This window comes from Triticum dicoccoides, chromosome 2B (assembly GCF_002162155.2).
Source record: "Triticum dicoccoides isolate Atlit2015 ecotype Zavitan chromosome 2B, WEW_v2.0, whole genome shotgun sequence".
Lineage (NCBI taxonomy): Eukaryota > Viridiplantae > Streptophyta > Magnoliopsida > Poales > Poaceae > Triticum > Triticum dicoccoides.
The window spans coordinates 530,281,114-530,295,891 of NC_041383.1; the positions used below are offsets into that span (position 1 = coordinate 530,281,114).

The window sequence follows — 14,778 nt, forward strand, 5'->3', positions numbered from 1 at the left end:
TTTACCTGGCAAAAGAACTAATCAGTTACGCCTAGTCTTATTTTGAGCTCAGTGAACTCTGTCACAATGTGCCATGCAAAAGAATTCAATTGCATGGAATAATCTGTTACATTGTTTGGACTAATATACATTCAAAGTTTTGGTTCAGCGCCAAAATTCCGGATTTTGTTGCAACGCTCTGCTGAAGTACAATCTGAAGGGAAACTAACCTGTCCCAACAGGCTTGTACTTCATGGAGCCCATCTCAAGGGAAACTAACCTGTCCCAACAGGCTTGTACTTCATGGAGCCCATCTCAAGGGAAACTAACCTGTCCCACAGGCTTGAACTTCGTAGAGCTCATCTGAAAGGACACAAAACTCTCTAACAGCTTGCACTTCATGGAGCCCTATCAAACGGGCGTGTGTCGTTGTAGCATATATTCCACACAGCCTCAATTGCATCTTTTGCAGCTGTCTCTGAACAGTAAGGGTTGTTCTTGACAGATTCCAGCGAACGTCTTTTAACACATTCCTTCAGAAATGCAGAAAAGGTCACAGCAGGCATAAAGAATTCAATTGGAAAATTTGAAATAAAAATAGGAAAAGTATGCTCATTAGCTAAAGTCGAGAACCACATGGAAACTGTAAAAAATACCAATAGTTAATACCAATAATGGTTATCTATATTTAATTATTCAAAGTCTGTAACTTTGCTAATAGAAGTTCAATTGAACTGAATAGGCTGTACACAAAGATGATGGATGTATGGAACTTGGAAGCTGCAGAGACACTAGAGAAGACAGGATTCGCATACAAAAGAGAGAATCAATGTCATATGTGGTATGAGCTCAATAACAAAAAAGAAGCAAAAGGCAGTTTTGCTTTCTGTAAAAAAAACTTACTGGCTCATGCCCCCTTATCTTCAGGAAGCCTTTCATCAGTTCACGTTTGTAATGGCAATTGCCACTAAGATGATTAGCTCGAATCTAAGAATGAACAACACAGTGTAAGCCAATTAATTACCAACAGCTCACAACAAAACATAAGTTTATGTGGCACAGTAACATGCCAATAAATTCCATTGATATGACAAGTACTTTGATACCTCAGAGCAAGCATGGTGAGCGCAGTTCGTCCAGTCCATGTTCTTGCCAACACAGTCATCATAAGCATGTATTAACTCATGAGTTATGGTCTGAGTTATCTGATCGGGATATTCCATGTGATTACAGCAAACTTCTATCTGGACATAAATAACTGGAAATTATTATAGCAGTTCTCTCGTCAGTAGTTCACTTGAAATAGAATCCACAAGAAAAGATGTAAGGCCAATCGAAGAATTTTGAGGAAAATAATATACTCCCTCCGATCCATATTAATTGTTGCTGATTTAGTACGACAACTAATCTGGATCGGAGTAATATACTATGAAGGGCCAACAAAGAAAAAAAATACCATTGAGGGAAAACAACAAGACTGCTATAATGGTTAGCCGACAACTTGGTCCATACAATCTTAGTTAAGGGATCCATACAATACATAATGGGAAAAAATACCGCGCGAATATTTGTTGTGGCTTATAGCGTGGCGCACGGCGGAGAAGGAAAAGGAAGGCATGGTGAAGAAGGACGAAGAAGCGATGGGGGAGGGGCTGCCCAGCGTTAAGCTCAATGGCAACGAGGTTGCTGATATCGGGGCACGGTGGCTCCCCCGACTTGCACCGCTGGAGGCGGTGGGGACAGACAGCAGACAGCAGTGCGGCTGGCATTGCAAAAATGGAGGAGAGAGAAGTGGGAGAAGGCAAGGGGGAAGGGAAGAGTAGCACATGCTAAGCTTCATGCACTAGCCAACACAACCAAAATTCCGAACTGAGGAAAGGGCTAGGCAATCCACATATACACTTCAACAGCACTGTCCTGCACGAGGCCGGAAACGGACCAAGAGGGCATGAGGCATGAAGACTAAGGGAGACGTGTTTAAGGTGATAGCATGAACATCGCACTAAAGCCAGGTTCTTACATAAAATTGTTATAAGCTGCCAATATAACTGAAGTTTCATTGATCCAATACGCTACAACATACACATAAAACATGCAATTTTAAGTAGGCAAAGAACTTATAGCAAATAAATCTAGAAACATAGCATCCGGTCAACCTGTACTGATAACATGAATAAAGGAACCAGTTCGGTCTACCTTTGTCGAAATGTTGCTGGCAGAGATGCAAACGTAAACTTTAAATAAAATTTAAAGACAAAACTCCAACCAACTACATAAAGCAGATCAACCTATCTTTTACCTATAGTACTAAGAGCATCTCCAACAGATGGTGTATAATAGGGCACTCAAAAGCCTCTGAGTGTCCTGAGCATTGGGTGCTCTCAAATACTCCAGACGAACACTTCAACCACCGCCTTTGCAAATTTCTTGACACACAAGATTGAAGTGCTCTCTCCTATTACCAAGTGATCATCAGTGAAATCTGCCAGAACACCAGATGTCATCATGCATAATGATGTAGTCACCTTCTGGATAGTGCTGTGTCCAAGATCTCCGCCGCAATTCCTCCTCTGCTCAAAGAACCGATCATGCTGTTTCACACAGTTGGCAATCTGAAGGAACAAATCTGGAGACATCCGAAACCAGCGTCGAAATTATCTATGGATACACCAGATTTGGACCAAAATAGTTGAGCATCAGTCTATTGTGCCCATCTTGCCTCAACCTACGAATCACCTCACGGCCGACAATGGAATTACCATGCTTCGGCCTCTTGTTCTTATGCATGTACATCATCCTGATCAAAGCAATGGCCTCGTCTTCATTCATCTCATATTCTACGGAGGAGGAACATCCCAAGGAGAGGACTCGAACGAACTCATTACAACACAATACTTTCCATTACAGCCTGCTCCTGTATCACGACAAAAAAAAACATTTTTTTTTACCTTTGAGGCTTTTGGTTGAACACCTAGTGCGCAAGGAGGAGAAATCCAGCCGGCTGCTCGTCAAGGCCGAGGTGGTCGCCGCGCCGGCTAGGAATGGCCAAGGGTTGGTCTTCTCAAGCCTCCGTTGCTGCCGCGCCGTCCGAAAGCCAAAAGATCCAGGCGGTCAAGTGGTGGTCGAGGCGGCCGCTAATCAACCTCAACGGTGAGCAGTGATGCTGCAGTGACCATTAAGGGCAGCAAAGGGGTGTCAAATGGCCAGAATCAGCGCAATCCAAGGCGGCGGCGGATCCCGAATCGACGACAGTGGCAGGGCTGTTGCGGCCGTCCGGAACGGCGGGATTGGGCGGCGGAGTTATGGCTGAGCCCAGGGAGGACGGCGGGCTCGCGGCTGCGTGGCTGCGGCGTGGAATGGCGAGATCCCGCCGGCGGCGGTCGTGTGGGAGAGGTGGGTGCAGCGGCGGGAACTTTAAGAGTGACAGTTGGTCTGCACGCGGCTGTTGACGTACTTTGCGGCAGCCGGCTGGAGTGCTGCAAATATGCAGCACTTGGTGCCAAAATATGGAGCTGCCCAAAAAAATTGCAGCAGCATTTGCAGATACATCATCTGCTGCAGCACTGTTTTTGGGTCCAAATGGCCTAAAAAGGAGTTTTTTGGGCACTTGCCCTATTGTACATCATCTGTTGGAGATACTAACACTTGAGAAAAATTCACAGTTTTGGTTGTTCTTCTAAGTGAATGCTCTCAAGATTCAGTCAAGACAATTATCTCCTCAATTAAACCTTGACAACGAAACAATGTCCTAGTTAATCTTTTGCTAAAACATGTATCCAAACAACAAAACGCTGTAATTTACAAAATCAGAGACCATAGTACGCTCAGTTTGCACGAATTGTTATGACTTATGAACAACCGCAGACATTTTCTATCTCCAAAGATAGCAGCAATGCAAATTATTAGATTGCCAACATGAACCCTTGTAAGTGAGTGCCAACCATAAAGCAACGATAGTAAGGGGGGGAGGGAATGAAAGAACAGCATACCCCCTCGCGGCTTGCGTAGCCCCCGGCAGAGGCGCAGGTGGCCGCCCGGATCAGCATCGGCCACACGGTGCACCCGGCTTTCTCCATCCGCTCCCTCAGGAACCGCACCGTCGGATCTACCCACCAGAATCGACAAGGCGAGTCAGGGGATGGAGTTCACAGACACGCCGAGAGGAAGAAAGAAGCGGCGGTGGGTGAGTGGAGGCGTAAGCAAGCGCGTACCTTTGAGAGCCGAGCGGACGCCGGCGACGCACTCCTCGTGCGGCATGATATGCCGGGGTACGGGCGGGTCAGAGGCGGAAGGTGCCTCCGCCCCGGTGGTCTTCTGCGGGACGCTGCCGCCGTCACCCGCGGCGGCCGCCATTGTTTTCTACCTCTGCCGGCGGCTGCGTCGTGGGCTCCGGAGGCCGAGAAGACAGAGGGGGTTTAGGTCTTCAGAAAGTTCGGATCTCTAGCGACTTTGTTTTTTTTTAGGCAAAGATCTCTAGCGACTGAACCCTTCGGGACGTGCAAAACTGGATGGGCCGGAAGGTAACTGGGCTAAGCAAGAAAGCTAATGCTGGGCTACGCGATGTAGGGAGGCGTTGGTCCCCTCGTTGCTAGCGATTTATCTGATCCTCAAAAAAAAAATGATCCTCAAAAGATCTCAAAAAAAAAAACTGATCCTAAAAAAATGGCTAGCGATTTATCTCTCCATCACTAAAAAAATGAGCATTGTCTCAGAAAGAAAACTGAAAAAATGAGCGGCTATTTGTAGGTCAACTGATTTTTCAGGTGCAAGTCAATTTTTTTGGCCGTGGACTGCTAGCATACTTTGCTTTGAGCTCGTTTGTCATAGGTTGTGTACATTTAGTTTCACATTTAGAGAACCTATTTTATCTGTATTGACCTGAAATTTGAAAGTTAAGCTTAACTTTTGTAATTTCCTATTCACCCCCCTCATTTTAGTCAACATCTCGATCCTTTCAGATGCTCTGCGTCATTGTGGCAGTTCGAGACAAAGCTCATGATGTGTGCCGACATTTAGACATGTATCCAAAGGGTCTTGTTGTTATTTTCTATTTTGTTCGTGGCCTATGTCGTAAAGTGAATTGTATTCTGTTCAACCTTCTTTTTCGAATGTTACTTGCCAAATCCATTGATTAGAAAGGAGTATTACAAGTAACAACCTGGTACGAGGAACGCATTGCATAATGCAAGTGCCAAAAAAAGAAGAAAAGAAAGGTTAATCAGTTTATTGAGGAATGCCGAGTGAAAACTTAAACATTGCCTAGCTCGACTAGGCCAAAAACAGCACAATACATATAACGGGCCAAAAGGCCAACAACCCACTACACATCCATGTCAGGCACCGAGCGCCTTCGCTGCTGCCAGAGTGCACACCAAAAAATATTGTGTCAATCTAGGCTGCCAAGCATATCCATGAAACCCAATGACATCCAAGAAGAAAGCTATGTCCAATGGAGCAAACATACGTCACTCTGATCCCACGAGGTTGCCACATAACCCACCTGGGGCTGCTTGCATGTGAAGGGTACTCCGGCTGCCTCCACGGAGATGTCACGCTAGTCATAACCGACCACCTCCACGAGTCGTGCGTCCAACTCCAAGATGATGCCCAGAAACACAATGCCATGTCAAAGCCAATGGCGACAACATCATCTGACCTAGGAGGCCGGGTCTGTTTAGCAAAATAAGTCACTTTTTTCACTTTTTGACTTATAAGTTGGTGACTTATTTGGAACCAAACAGGCCCCTGATGAGCCATCCAACCTTCCACCTTCATGACGCGGAAGCACCACGTCACTCTCACCCTTGCTCAGGCCCGATCGCTGACGCACTACACTGACGCGTCCTCTTCTCACCAGATCTGAGCAACCCAAGGCGTTGCCCGGACATCTAGGCACCAAATCCGGGCTGCCTGAACACCCAAAGCGCCAACACAACGCCTCCCTGCGCAGCCATGCCGCACCATCACGCGCCCTCGCATGCCCACACAGCGCACGAGCCAACCGACGCCACATTGTCGGCATCCCTGTAGTTCTAAATGCACTTCCAAAGGACTGAAATTTCAAAAAGGAAGAAAAAAGGGAAGCAATATTTAGCTGGTATAAAGAATTAATCATTCACACCCACTCTTATTTAGAGCTCAGTGAACTTTCACTATATGCCATGTAAAACAATTGGATTACATGGAATAATCTGTTAGATTGTCTGGGCTAATATCATGACATTCAAAGTTTTGCCCCAGCACCAAATTTCCAGATTTTGTTGCAACGCTTTGCTGAAGTACTTACATGGAGCCCGTCTGAAGGGAAACTAGACTGTCCCACAGGATACACTTGATAGAACCCGTCTGAAAGTTAACAAAACTGCCCTACCAGCTTTCACTTCATAGAGCCTTATCAAACGGGCGTGGGTCGTTGTAGCACATATCCCACACCTTCTCAACTGCAGCTTCTGCATCTTTTTCTGAACAGTGCGGGTTCACCTTGACAGAAAGCAGCGCACGTCTTTTGACACATTCCTTCAGAAATGCAGAAAAAACGTCACAGCAGACATAAATATCCGATAGGCAAAATAAAAACGAAAATAGGAAAATCACGCTCATTAGATAACAAGTCAAGAACCACAGGGAAACTGTAAACAATTTCAATAGTTACCAATATTGATTCACTATATTTAACTATTCAAAGTTTGTAACTTGCTAACAGAGAACCAATGCCATATGTGGTATGAGCTCAATAACAGGACAACAAAAAGGCTCCCACAGGGAAACTGTAAACAATTTCAATAGTTACCAATAGTGATTCACTAATATTTAACTATTCAAAGTTTGTAACTTGCTAACAGAGAACCAATGCCATATGTGGTATGAGCTCAATAACAGGACAACAAAAAGGCTGTTTTGCTTTTGTTAAAAAAAATACTTACTGGCTCATGCCCCTTTATCTTCAGGAAGCCTTTCATCAGTTCACGTTTGTAATGGCAATCGCCACTAAGATGATTAGCTCGAATCTAAGAATAAATAACACAATGTAAGCCAATTAATAACTCACAACAGAACATAAGTTTCAGTGGCACAGTAACATGCCAATAACTTCCATTTATATGACAAGTATTTCACTACCTCAGAGCAAGCGTGGTCAGCGCAGTTTTTCCAGTCGATGTTCTTGACAACACAGTCATCATAAGCATGTACTAACTCATGAATTATGACCTGAGTTATCTCATCTTGCCTTCGCATGTGATTACAGCAAACTACTACCTGAACATAAATAACTGGAAAATATTAGAGCAGCTCTCTCATCAATAGTTCACTTAAAATAGAATCCACAAGGAAAAAGGCCAATCAAAGAATTTTGAGAAACTAATATAAGGTCAGGCAATTGCACTGGCTTATACTAGTTGCTAAAGAGCATCTCCAACAGCAGCCCTATAATAGGGCAGAAAAAAAGTGGTTGGAATAAAATTTGGGGCACCAAAAAGTTGTTTTTAGAGAACCAGAAAATGTTCATCTCCAACAGCTGCCCTCAAATTGGTGCCCTAAAATACATCACATCTGTCTTTTTGTGGCTGTCCTATTTTAGGGCAGCTGTTGGAGCAGCTTTTTTGGCACGCAGTGATGTAAAACAGCCGTTTTTTTATGGTCCTGCATGGCCCCCCACTGCGCTAAAATTTTGTGGCAGCCGCACGGCTGCTGTATATTTGCAGCACTTGGTGTTGTATTTTAGGGCTGCCCAAAATTTTTTGGAGAAAAATTTACAAATAGGGCAGTAGCAAATCCTGTCAACATGTACCGATAACAAGAAAACAGGAACCAGCTTGGCCTACCCTTGCCGTAAATGTTGCTGACTGAGGTGCAAATGTGAATTTTACATGCATTTCAAAGAAAAATTCCATTCACATACATAAAACAGATGAACCTATCTTTTGAACACTTCAGTTCAAATATTTAACACCCAGGTAAAATTCACAACTTTGGTTGTCCTACCAAGTGAATGCTTTCAAGATTCATACAAGACAATTATCTCCTCACCCATATCTTGACAACCCAATATTACCCTAGTTAATCTTTTGCTAAAACATGTCCCCAAACAACAAAAGCACTATAATTTACAGAAGTACAGACCATAGTACACTCTGGTTTGCATGGAATTGTTATGATTTGTGACAACCGCAGACACTTCATGGCTCCAAACATAGCGGCGGCGCAAATTATTAGATTGCGATTAACCAAAAGAAAGAAGAGTAGACTACCACTTGCCCATAATCGCTCTCGCGACACCTGTCGCCTCCTCACCACCTACCCCTGTCCACCCCGCCTAGCTCACCGGGCTTCTCCCCGCTCCAATGAAATCCACCATATGTCCTCTCGGGCATTCTCTCCCCTACCTCGACATGCCCCCTCGCCTCACTGAGTCGGTCTCGGGGTTGCGCTTGGTGTGTCTCCTGAGAGATCTGGTGATTTGAACCTGGGCTCACCAAGTGATCCCCAGGGAGAATCTATGGATCCGCATGGGAGGGGGAGGCAACTGAAGGGTCAGGAGCTCTTAGCGCTGATGGACGCGGTAGCTTGCGCAGATCGAGCGGCGAAGGTCAAGCTCAAGCTGGCTTCGCGGATTCTGGACAGGACTACAGTGGAGTGAAGTCGCTTGTTCCAACAGGGCAAAGCACTGACACCGGAGCAGCTTCTGGCATGGGCTACGGAAGAGGCCATGTTGACATTCAGAGTTCAGCAAGCACGAGGGAGGTTGTTCAGGTTAGATTATGCGTCTTGGATTTGCTGCCGTGTTCTCTCATCTACCTCGGCATACCCTAACACCTCGTTCAAGAGTGGGTCTCGGGGTTGTGCTTGGTGTGTCTCCTGATTCAAATCCTAGGCTCCCTAAGTGGTCCCAAGGGAGAATCTATGGATCCGCATGGGAGGGGGAGGCAACTGACGGGTCAGGAGCTCTTAGCGCTGATGGACGCGGTAGCTCACGCAGATCGAGCATTGGAGAAGATCAGGCTCAAGCTGGCTTTGCGGATTCTGGACAAGATTACAGTGGAGTGAAGTCGCTTGTTCCAACAAAGCAAAGCACTGACAGCGAAGCAGATTCTAGCGCGGGCTGCGGAATAGGCCACCTCGACATTCAAAGTTCAGCAAGCACGATGGAGGCTGTTCAGATTAGATTAGGCGTCGTGGATTTGCCGGCGGGGACGATGGAGGGTGCATTTGGGTTCTAAGTCAATTCCTACAGAGGATAGTGCTGCAATCTGCGATTTGTCGAGAACATCTTCAGGTGCTCGACATATTGCTGGTCATGTGGTTGTGTTGGGATCATGTTTGCGGATTCACCATTGTTGGTCCTTGATGACTCTGCCGGTTTCCAATTCAAGGGTTGCTGGCGTGGACGAGGAGAAGGCTACCGTGAGGGTTTCCAGGGTTGGGGTCAGATGTGCGTTGGGTCCGGCTGTCAGCGTCTGCGGTGGGGTTAGACCATTTTGGACAGTCGTGGGAGCCTTTTTCCCCTGCCGAGACCGAGAGAAGTCACGGGTGGCAGTGTGGATCCAACAAGATTTGTTTGTTGCGTTGGGATCGAGGATTGCTTTCCTTCTGGGATCTGGGACAAGGAATTCGGTGAGAATGTGAGTTCAGCTGCTCACGATCATCTGGGACAAAGAATTCGGTGAGAAGGTGGGTTTCAGCTGCTTGCGAACATCTTGGGTTGGGAGCGCCTTGATTTCCAGCTTCTGCTGCTTAGGGTTAGGATGGCTAAGGGGAACAAAGGTAGAGGAGGAAGGGAGAGGGGGGCACGCGTCCACAGCAGCCGCCTCCTCCTTCGCAGTTTGATTACCTGATGGTTCTTATCCTCAGTACCCACCTCCTGTGTTTCCGCAAGGCAATCAGTGGGTACCTCTTGGTCAGCCTCAACATCAGCAACAACAGAGCTAGGAAGGGCAGCCCAAGGATGCTCATAAGGAGAACGCTGAAAAACCATCCCAGATGGCTGCAGGAAACCCCAATGGTGCTGGCACTAGCAGAGAGGTTGGAGAGGAGGAGTTTACTGAGTATGCTCAGGTGCTGTATTTCAATTGTGATAACCCAAAACATCACAAAACCCATGTGTAAGAGACCTAAAATCTGTTTCATATGCAAATCAAGTGCACACCAGGTGGATAGCTAAGCTAGGTTTTAGCACATAGAAGTGCAGGAGATGGGTAACCTGCAATTGGGTCTTTCAAGAATTGTGGAGTTGCATATACCGAGTGTGGTGAGATTTCTAAGGATGAACTTGCCAAAGAGTTCTCTGTAATATATAAAACCAATTGGCCTTGGCAGATTAGAGAGCTTGATCAGTGGTCCTTCTTAGTTAAGTTCACTCCTCATATTCAAGTTGAACAGGTGGCTGGCTATCCCTGTTTTGGGCTGTCAAAGGAAGATGTGACTGTCAGAGTTGCAGTCTGGAAGGAAGAATTAGAAAATTTTGAGGAATTAACTGAAACTTGGATCCAGCTTAGAGGTTTATTATTGCCTAAATGGTGTGAATGGTCCATCCTTGATCAAGTAGTGTCTGCTTTTGGTCTGCTGTTGGATGTAGATAGGCAGAAATGTTCCATAGTTTAGTTGAAGTGGTCATGGTGAAAATTAAATGCAGGGATTCTAGTAAGATACCATATGAAAGATTGTTCGAGTTAGAAGGGAAGATGTCTCAGATCAGAATTACTGTGGAATTACCATTAATGAGACAAGTTGAGAAGGTTACCAGTGAGAGTGGATCTGATGATGGTAATGATGGCAACCAACAGTCCAGAGAAGGTGATATGGAAACTGACAAAGGAAATGCTGGGTCTGATAGAATGTCAAATGAGAGTAATGCTAATTCTAGGAGTAGCAACAAGAGTGGAGGTAGCTTTACTGGTGGTGGTTCTCAGAGAGGTGGAGGTGCTAAGGATAACATCCAAGGAAGTTGCTGAGGATGACACACCAATTTGCAAGAGGGGTGACTTGCTTTCGAACAAGGTAGCTCTGGGGACAACAAGTCGGTTAACGTTATGGCATCTGATTATGGGGTCACTATGCCTGCTGAAGATCCTGTTAAGGAGATTAGTAGGTTCCTTCTTACTGAAATGGAGCAAGCCAGTGATGGGGAAGAACAAAAAATTCAGTTTACAGGATCCAATGGTGCAGCACAAGAGGAAGGTGGCACGGGATCTTATGCAGATGAGGGTGTTCAAGCAGAGCAACAATATAGCTTGAACATTGACTTACCTGATGATATTATGCCTGTTTTTGAGAGCCTGGAGGTTGATGACAGGGACCAGACACTGTAAGACAAGCAAGAAGATCAGGATGGGAAGAAACAAAAAAAATAGAAGCTCTGGGGACCTATTCAACCTGCCAGGAAAAGTGTTGAGTAACTGGCAGCAGGCGGGGAGAAGTGTTATGACCAGCGTGTTAGGGGCTTAGCCCAGTCAGTTGTGGCCCAGTCTATCTTATCGTTATTAGGGGCTTAGCCCAATTATCGTTATAGGTGCTTGGGAGTCAAGTAAACCTCTCTATATAAGGAGAGGAGATGTATCAATCTAATCAAGCAAGAAGCAATCATTATTTGCTCGGCTTTCCGAAGGGAGCCGGGAGACCTAACCCTAGTCGCCTCTTGCGCCGCCGCCGCTTCTTCTTCATCGCGCCACGGCGCCCAGCCGCCGGCGACCGCGAGATCGCCCACGTCCAGCCTCCTCCTTCCCCTACAACCTACGCCCTAGACCCGGTAGGATCCTAGTTTCTACCAGTTACTGTCCTGCAAAAGTTGTTGCTAGCCTGGCCTGGTTACCTGACATTTTGCTTAGCCTGGAATTTGACCCAGGCAGTCCGCTTAGCCTAGACCAGGCGCTCAAAAAAGGACGCCTGGGTAGCTGCCTGGGCACTGTTTCCCTGCCTCGTTGAGCTTATGGGCATTCAATCTCCATCAATCATGCTAGTAAATTATTCAAATATTTCACCAGGCCAGGCCACCAACAAAACACATGATGTTCAGGCCAGCCACACGCCCACACCAGGCACAAAAGCAAGGGAGTACCAGGCGGATGGCAGGCAGCCTCTTTTACCAGGCACGAAGCCCAGGCTAACAACCAAACATGCCCTAAAATTGACTATGAGAAGGCATATGACAAGGTTAACTTGGATTTTCGAGGTTTTGGTAGCAAGTGGATTAACTGGATTGACATGATTGCTCAAAATGGTACCATAGGAGGCAAGATTAATGGGGAGAGTGTTCTTTACCACTAATAGAGGGCTTAGGCAAGGGCACCCTCTTTCTCCCTTGTTTAATCTCGTTGTGGATATTTTGACGAAATGCTAGCTAAAGGTGGAAAGTAGGGCTCATTAGAGGTCTTGTCCAAACTTTATTCCTGGGGGCGTAGCTTGTTTAGAATATGCTGATGATACTTTCCTATGAAATATTTAGGATTACCTTTACACTTTGAGAAGTTGAGGAGAGAGGATCTTCAACCTTTAGTGGATTTTATGTTAGCTAGAATAGCTGATGGAAAGGCACGTTACGTTCTATGTTGGACAAAGTGACTTTAATTAGGTCTTGTTTATTCAGTATTCCAAATTACATGCTTTCCTTCTTAAAATTCCCTAAGTGGGCTATAGCTTTAGTGAATTCTCAAATGGCCAAATGCATGTGGAGTAATAGTGAAGGAAATAAAAAAAATCATCTTCCAAATTGGCCATCTCTTTGCATAAGGAATACGGGGGTTATGGGAGTGCCAAATATCGAAGGCCTTAACATGATCATGAGGAAGGAACATGGGGGTACGGGAGTGTCAAATATCCAAAAGGTATATTGCAAGGGAAGGAACATTTTGGAGAAAAGTTATAGATGCTAAGTATAATACTAGAAATCCTAATGTGCTCTGCTGCCATGACTCTCACCCCTCTCAGTTCTGGAAAGGGGTTGTGTGGGCCATGCAAGCTGTTAAATCTGGATACAAGTGGCATGTAGGTAATGGTAGATCAGTTCGTTTTGGGGAAGACATTTGGTTTGGCAACTCTCCTCTGGCCACACAATTTTGGGATATCTATTGTGTGGTCAATGAGACGAATAAGACTGTTTGAGCACTGGGATGGGATTCAGTTGAAGTGCACCTTTAGGAGGACCTTCACTGAAGATCTCATGGCCATGTGGATAGACTTAGAATCTGTTGTATTTGTAGAGCAGGAGGAAAGCTTAGTTTGGTAGTATGAGTCTAAAGGGGTATGTTCCTATAAATCCCTATATGCAATTGTGAACTTGAGAGGGGTCCAACCTGTCCTGTTACCAGCTGTCTAGCAACTTAAAGTCCCCCCTAAGATTCAGGGGTTCTTGTGGCTCTTATCACCTGTGATAGCCTGAGGAGGAGCGGCATGACAAAACCTCTGGAATGTAGACATTGTAGTGAAATTGAGTCAGTGTACCATCTGTACATTGAATGTTTGAATGTATTGTTGCTAAATCCATTTAGAATGATGCTGAGCTTATCTTTGGTGTTAGCATTGTAGATTTTAGATCTTTAGCTGTTCACTGGCTTTAAAATAAGAAAAACTAAATTATGTTTCTTATGCTGTCCTGTGGGGACTTTGGAACTGCAGAAATGGCTTAGTTTTTTACCAGACGCACCTGGATCTCTGTGAAAAAACAGGTGTGGCATCTGACAGTAGGGTTCCTGGGAGACTGTCTTTAACAAATGCACCTGGATCTCTATGAAACAGGCGTGGCATCTGATAGTAGGTTTTCTGGGGGACTAGGCAAAATCCCTCAAAGAACCATTTGGGGAAAAGGCTGTCTTTTTTCAGGGAATTGATGCTCAGGAAACTGAACGTCAATCCTGGGCTAAAGCTGTTGTTAGTGTTGAGCATGGAGGGTGTGCTTCTCTGAGCTACCTGATGAAGAATCCACACAGGAGTGATGAAATCCATGTAGTCAAGCCGGGAGAAGTTTGAAGTCTGATGCTGTGGGCTCTAATGTCTTGGATGGTGTTGTGTTGGGTGGTATGGCTTCGTTTTCTATGGAATTGGAACCGGGGGCGAGGCTCCTTTTGATCGATTTTTTTTATTAGATTGCCAACATGAACCCCTGTAAGTGGAGTGCCAACCATAAAGCACCGATGATGAGGGGAGAAGGAATGAAGAACAGCATACCCCCATGCCGCTTGCGTAGTTCCCGCCGCTCCTGCAGATGGCCGCCCGGAAAAGCGTCGGCCATACGGTGCACCCGGCTTTCTCGATCTGCTCCCTCAGGAACACCACCTTCGGATCTATCACCAATTGACAAGGAGATGGGAGTTCGCAAGCACGTATAGAGGAAGAAAGAAAGGGCGATGGGCAAGCGCGTACCTTTGAGAGCCAATTGAACGCCGGCGACGCACTTCTCCCACGGCATGGCATTGCGGGTCACGTGCGGACGAGAAGCGGGAGGCGACTCCGCTATTGGGGTCTTCGGCGGGACGCTGCCGCCGTCGCCTGCGGCGGCCGCCATTGTTCTGTACCTCTGGCGGCAGCTGCGTCGTGGGCTCCGTTCGGTATACAGGATTTTCGGAGGAACTTTTGCATGTTTGGTTTCCGCAGGAATTTCAACCAACAGTGTGTTCGTTTTGGAGGATTCTCAGTCGCCCGTTCCATCGGAAAGACATGCCAACCTGTACTTTTCACGGGAAAACTAAAATCCATCAGAACCTCATGTTCTCGGGAGGCCCAAGGCTAACCTCTGGCTCTAGGGCTGTCCAGCTGAATAAACAATCTAGCTGCATGGGGGTTCACGAGTGGTCATCACTTCTCAAGACA

General features: G+C 46.0%; 2 protein-coding genes across 4 annotated transcripts; both read right to left on the reverse strand.

Annotated features, from left to right (window-relative positions):
* Positions 1 to 4,420, reverse strand: LOC119364656 (mitochondrial inner membrane protease ATP23-like). Of its 3 annotated transcripts, none has more exons than XR_005175030.1 (6): positions 4,191 to 4,420; positions 3,969 to 4,084; positions 1,086 to 1,223; positions 883 to 966; positions 310 to 512; positions 1 to 259 (listed from the first exon to the last, which is right to left on the reverse strand). XR_005175030.1 is itself a non-coding variant. In XM_037630141.1 (5 exons), exons 1-5 carry the CDS (start codon positions 4,330 to 4,332, stop codon positions 378 to 380), a joined length of 615 nt encoding a protein of 204 aa, XP_037486038.1. In that variant the 5' UTR covers positions 4,333 to 4,420; the 3' UTR covers positions 1 to 377. The 3 variants fall into 3 exon arrangements, 1 of the variants encoding a protein (XP_037486038.1); XR_005175029.1 differs by having other exon boundaries at positions 1 to 209; positions 260 to 512; XM_037630141.1 differs by having other exon boundaries at positions 1 to 512.
* A 1,638-nt stretch (positions 4,421 to 6,058) lies between these two features.
* LOC119364657 (mitochondrial inner membrane protease atp23-like) lies at positions 6,059 to 14,539 on the reverse strand. Its single transcript, XM_037630142.1, has 5 exons — positions 14,332 to 14,539; positions 14,137 to 14,252; positions 7,099 to 7,236; positions 6,903 to 6,986; positions 6,059 to 6,495 (listed from the first exon to the last, which is right to left on the reverse strand). Exons 1-5 carry the CDS (start codon positions 14,471 to 14,473, stop codon positions 6,361 to 6,363), a joined length of 615 nt encoding a protein of 204 aa, XP_037486039.1. The 5' UTR covers positions 14,474 to 14,539; the 3' UTR covers positions 6,059 to 6,360.
* Positions 14,540 to 14,778: the final 239 nt, after the last annotated feature.

Coding starts and splice junctions, on each gene's coding strand:
- LOC119364656 (XM_037630141.1), bottom strand. CDS start 4,332: ATGGCGGCCGCCGCGGGTGACGGCGGCAGCGTCCCGCAGAAGACCACC. Junction 967..1,085: donor CTCACCATGCTTGCTCTGAG/GTATCAAAGTAC, acceptor GTTCATTCTTAG/ATTCGAGCTAATCATCTTAG. Junction 513..882: donor AGATAAGGGGGCATGAGCCA/GTAAGTTTTTTT, acceptor GCATTTCTGAAG/GAATGTGTTAAAAGACGTTC.
- LOC119364657 (XM_037630142.1), bottom strand. CDS start 14,473: ATGGCGGCCGCCGCAGGCGACGGCGGCAGCGTCCCGCCGAAGACCCCA. Junction 7,237..14,136: donor ACTACGCAAGCGGCATGGGG/GTATGCTGTTCT, acceptor ATTTATGTTCAG/GTAGTAGTTTGCTGTAATCA. Junction 6,987..7,098: donor CTGACCACGCTTGCTCTGAG/GTAGTGAAATAC, acceptor ATTTATTCTTAG/ATTCGAGCTAATCATCTTAG.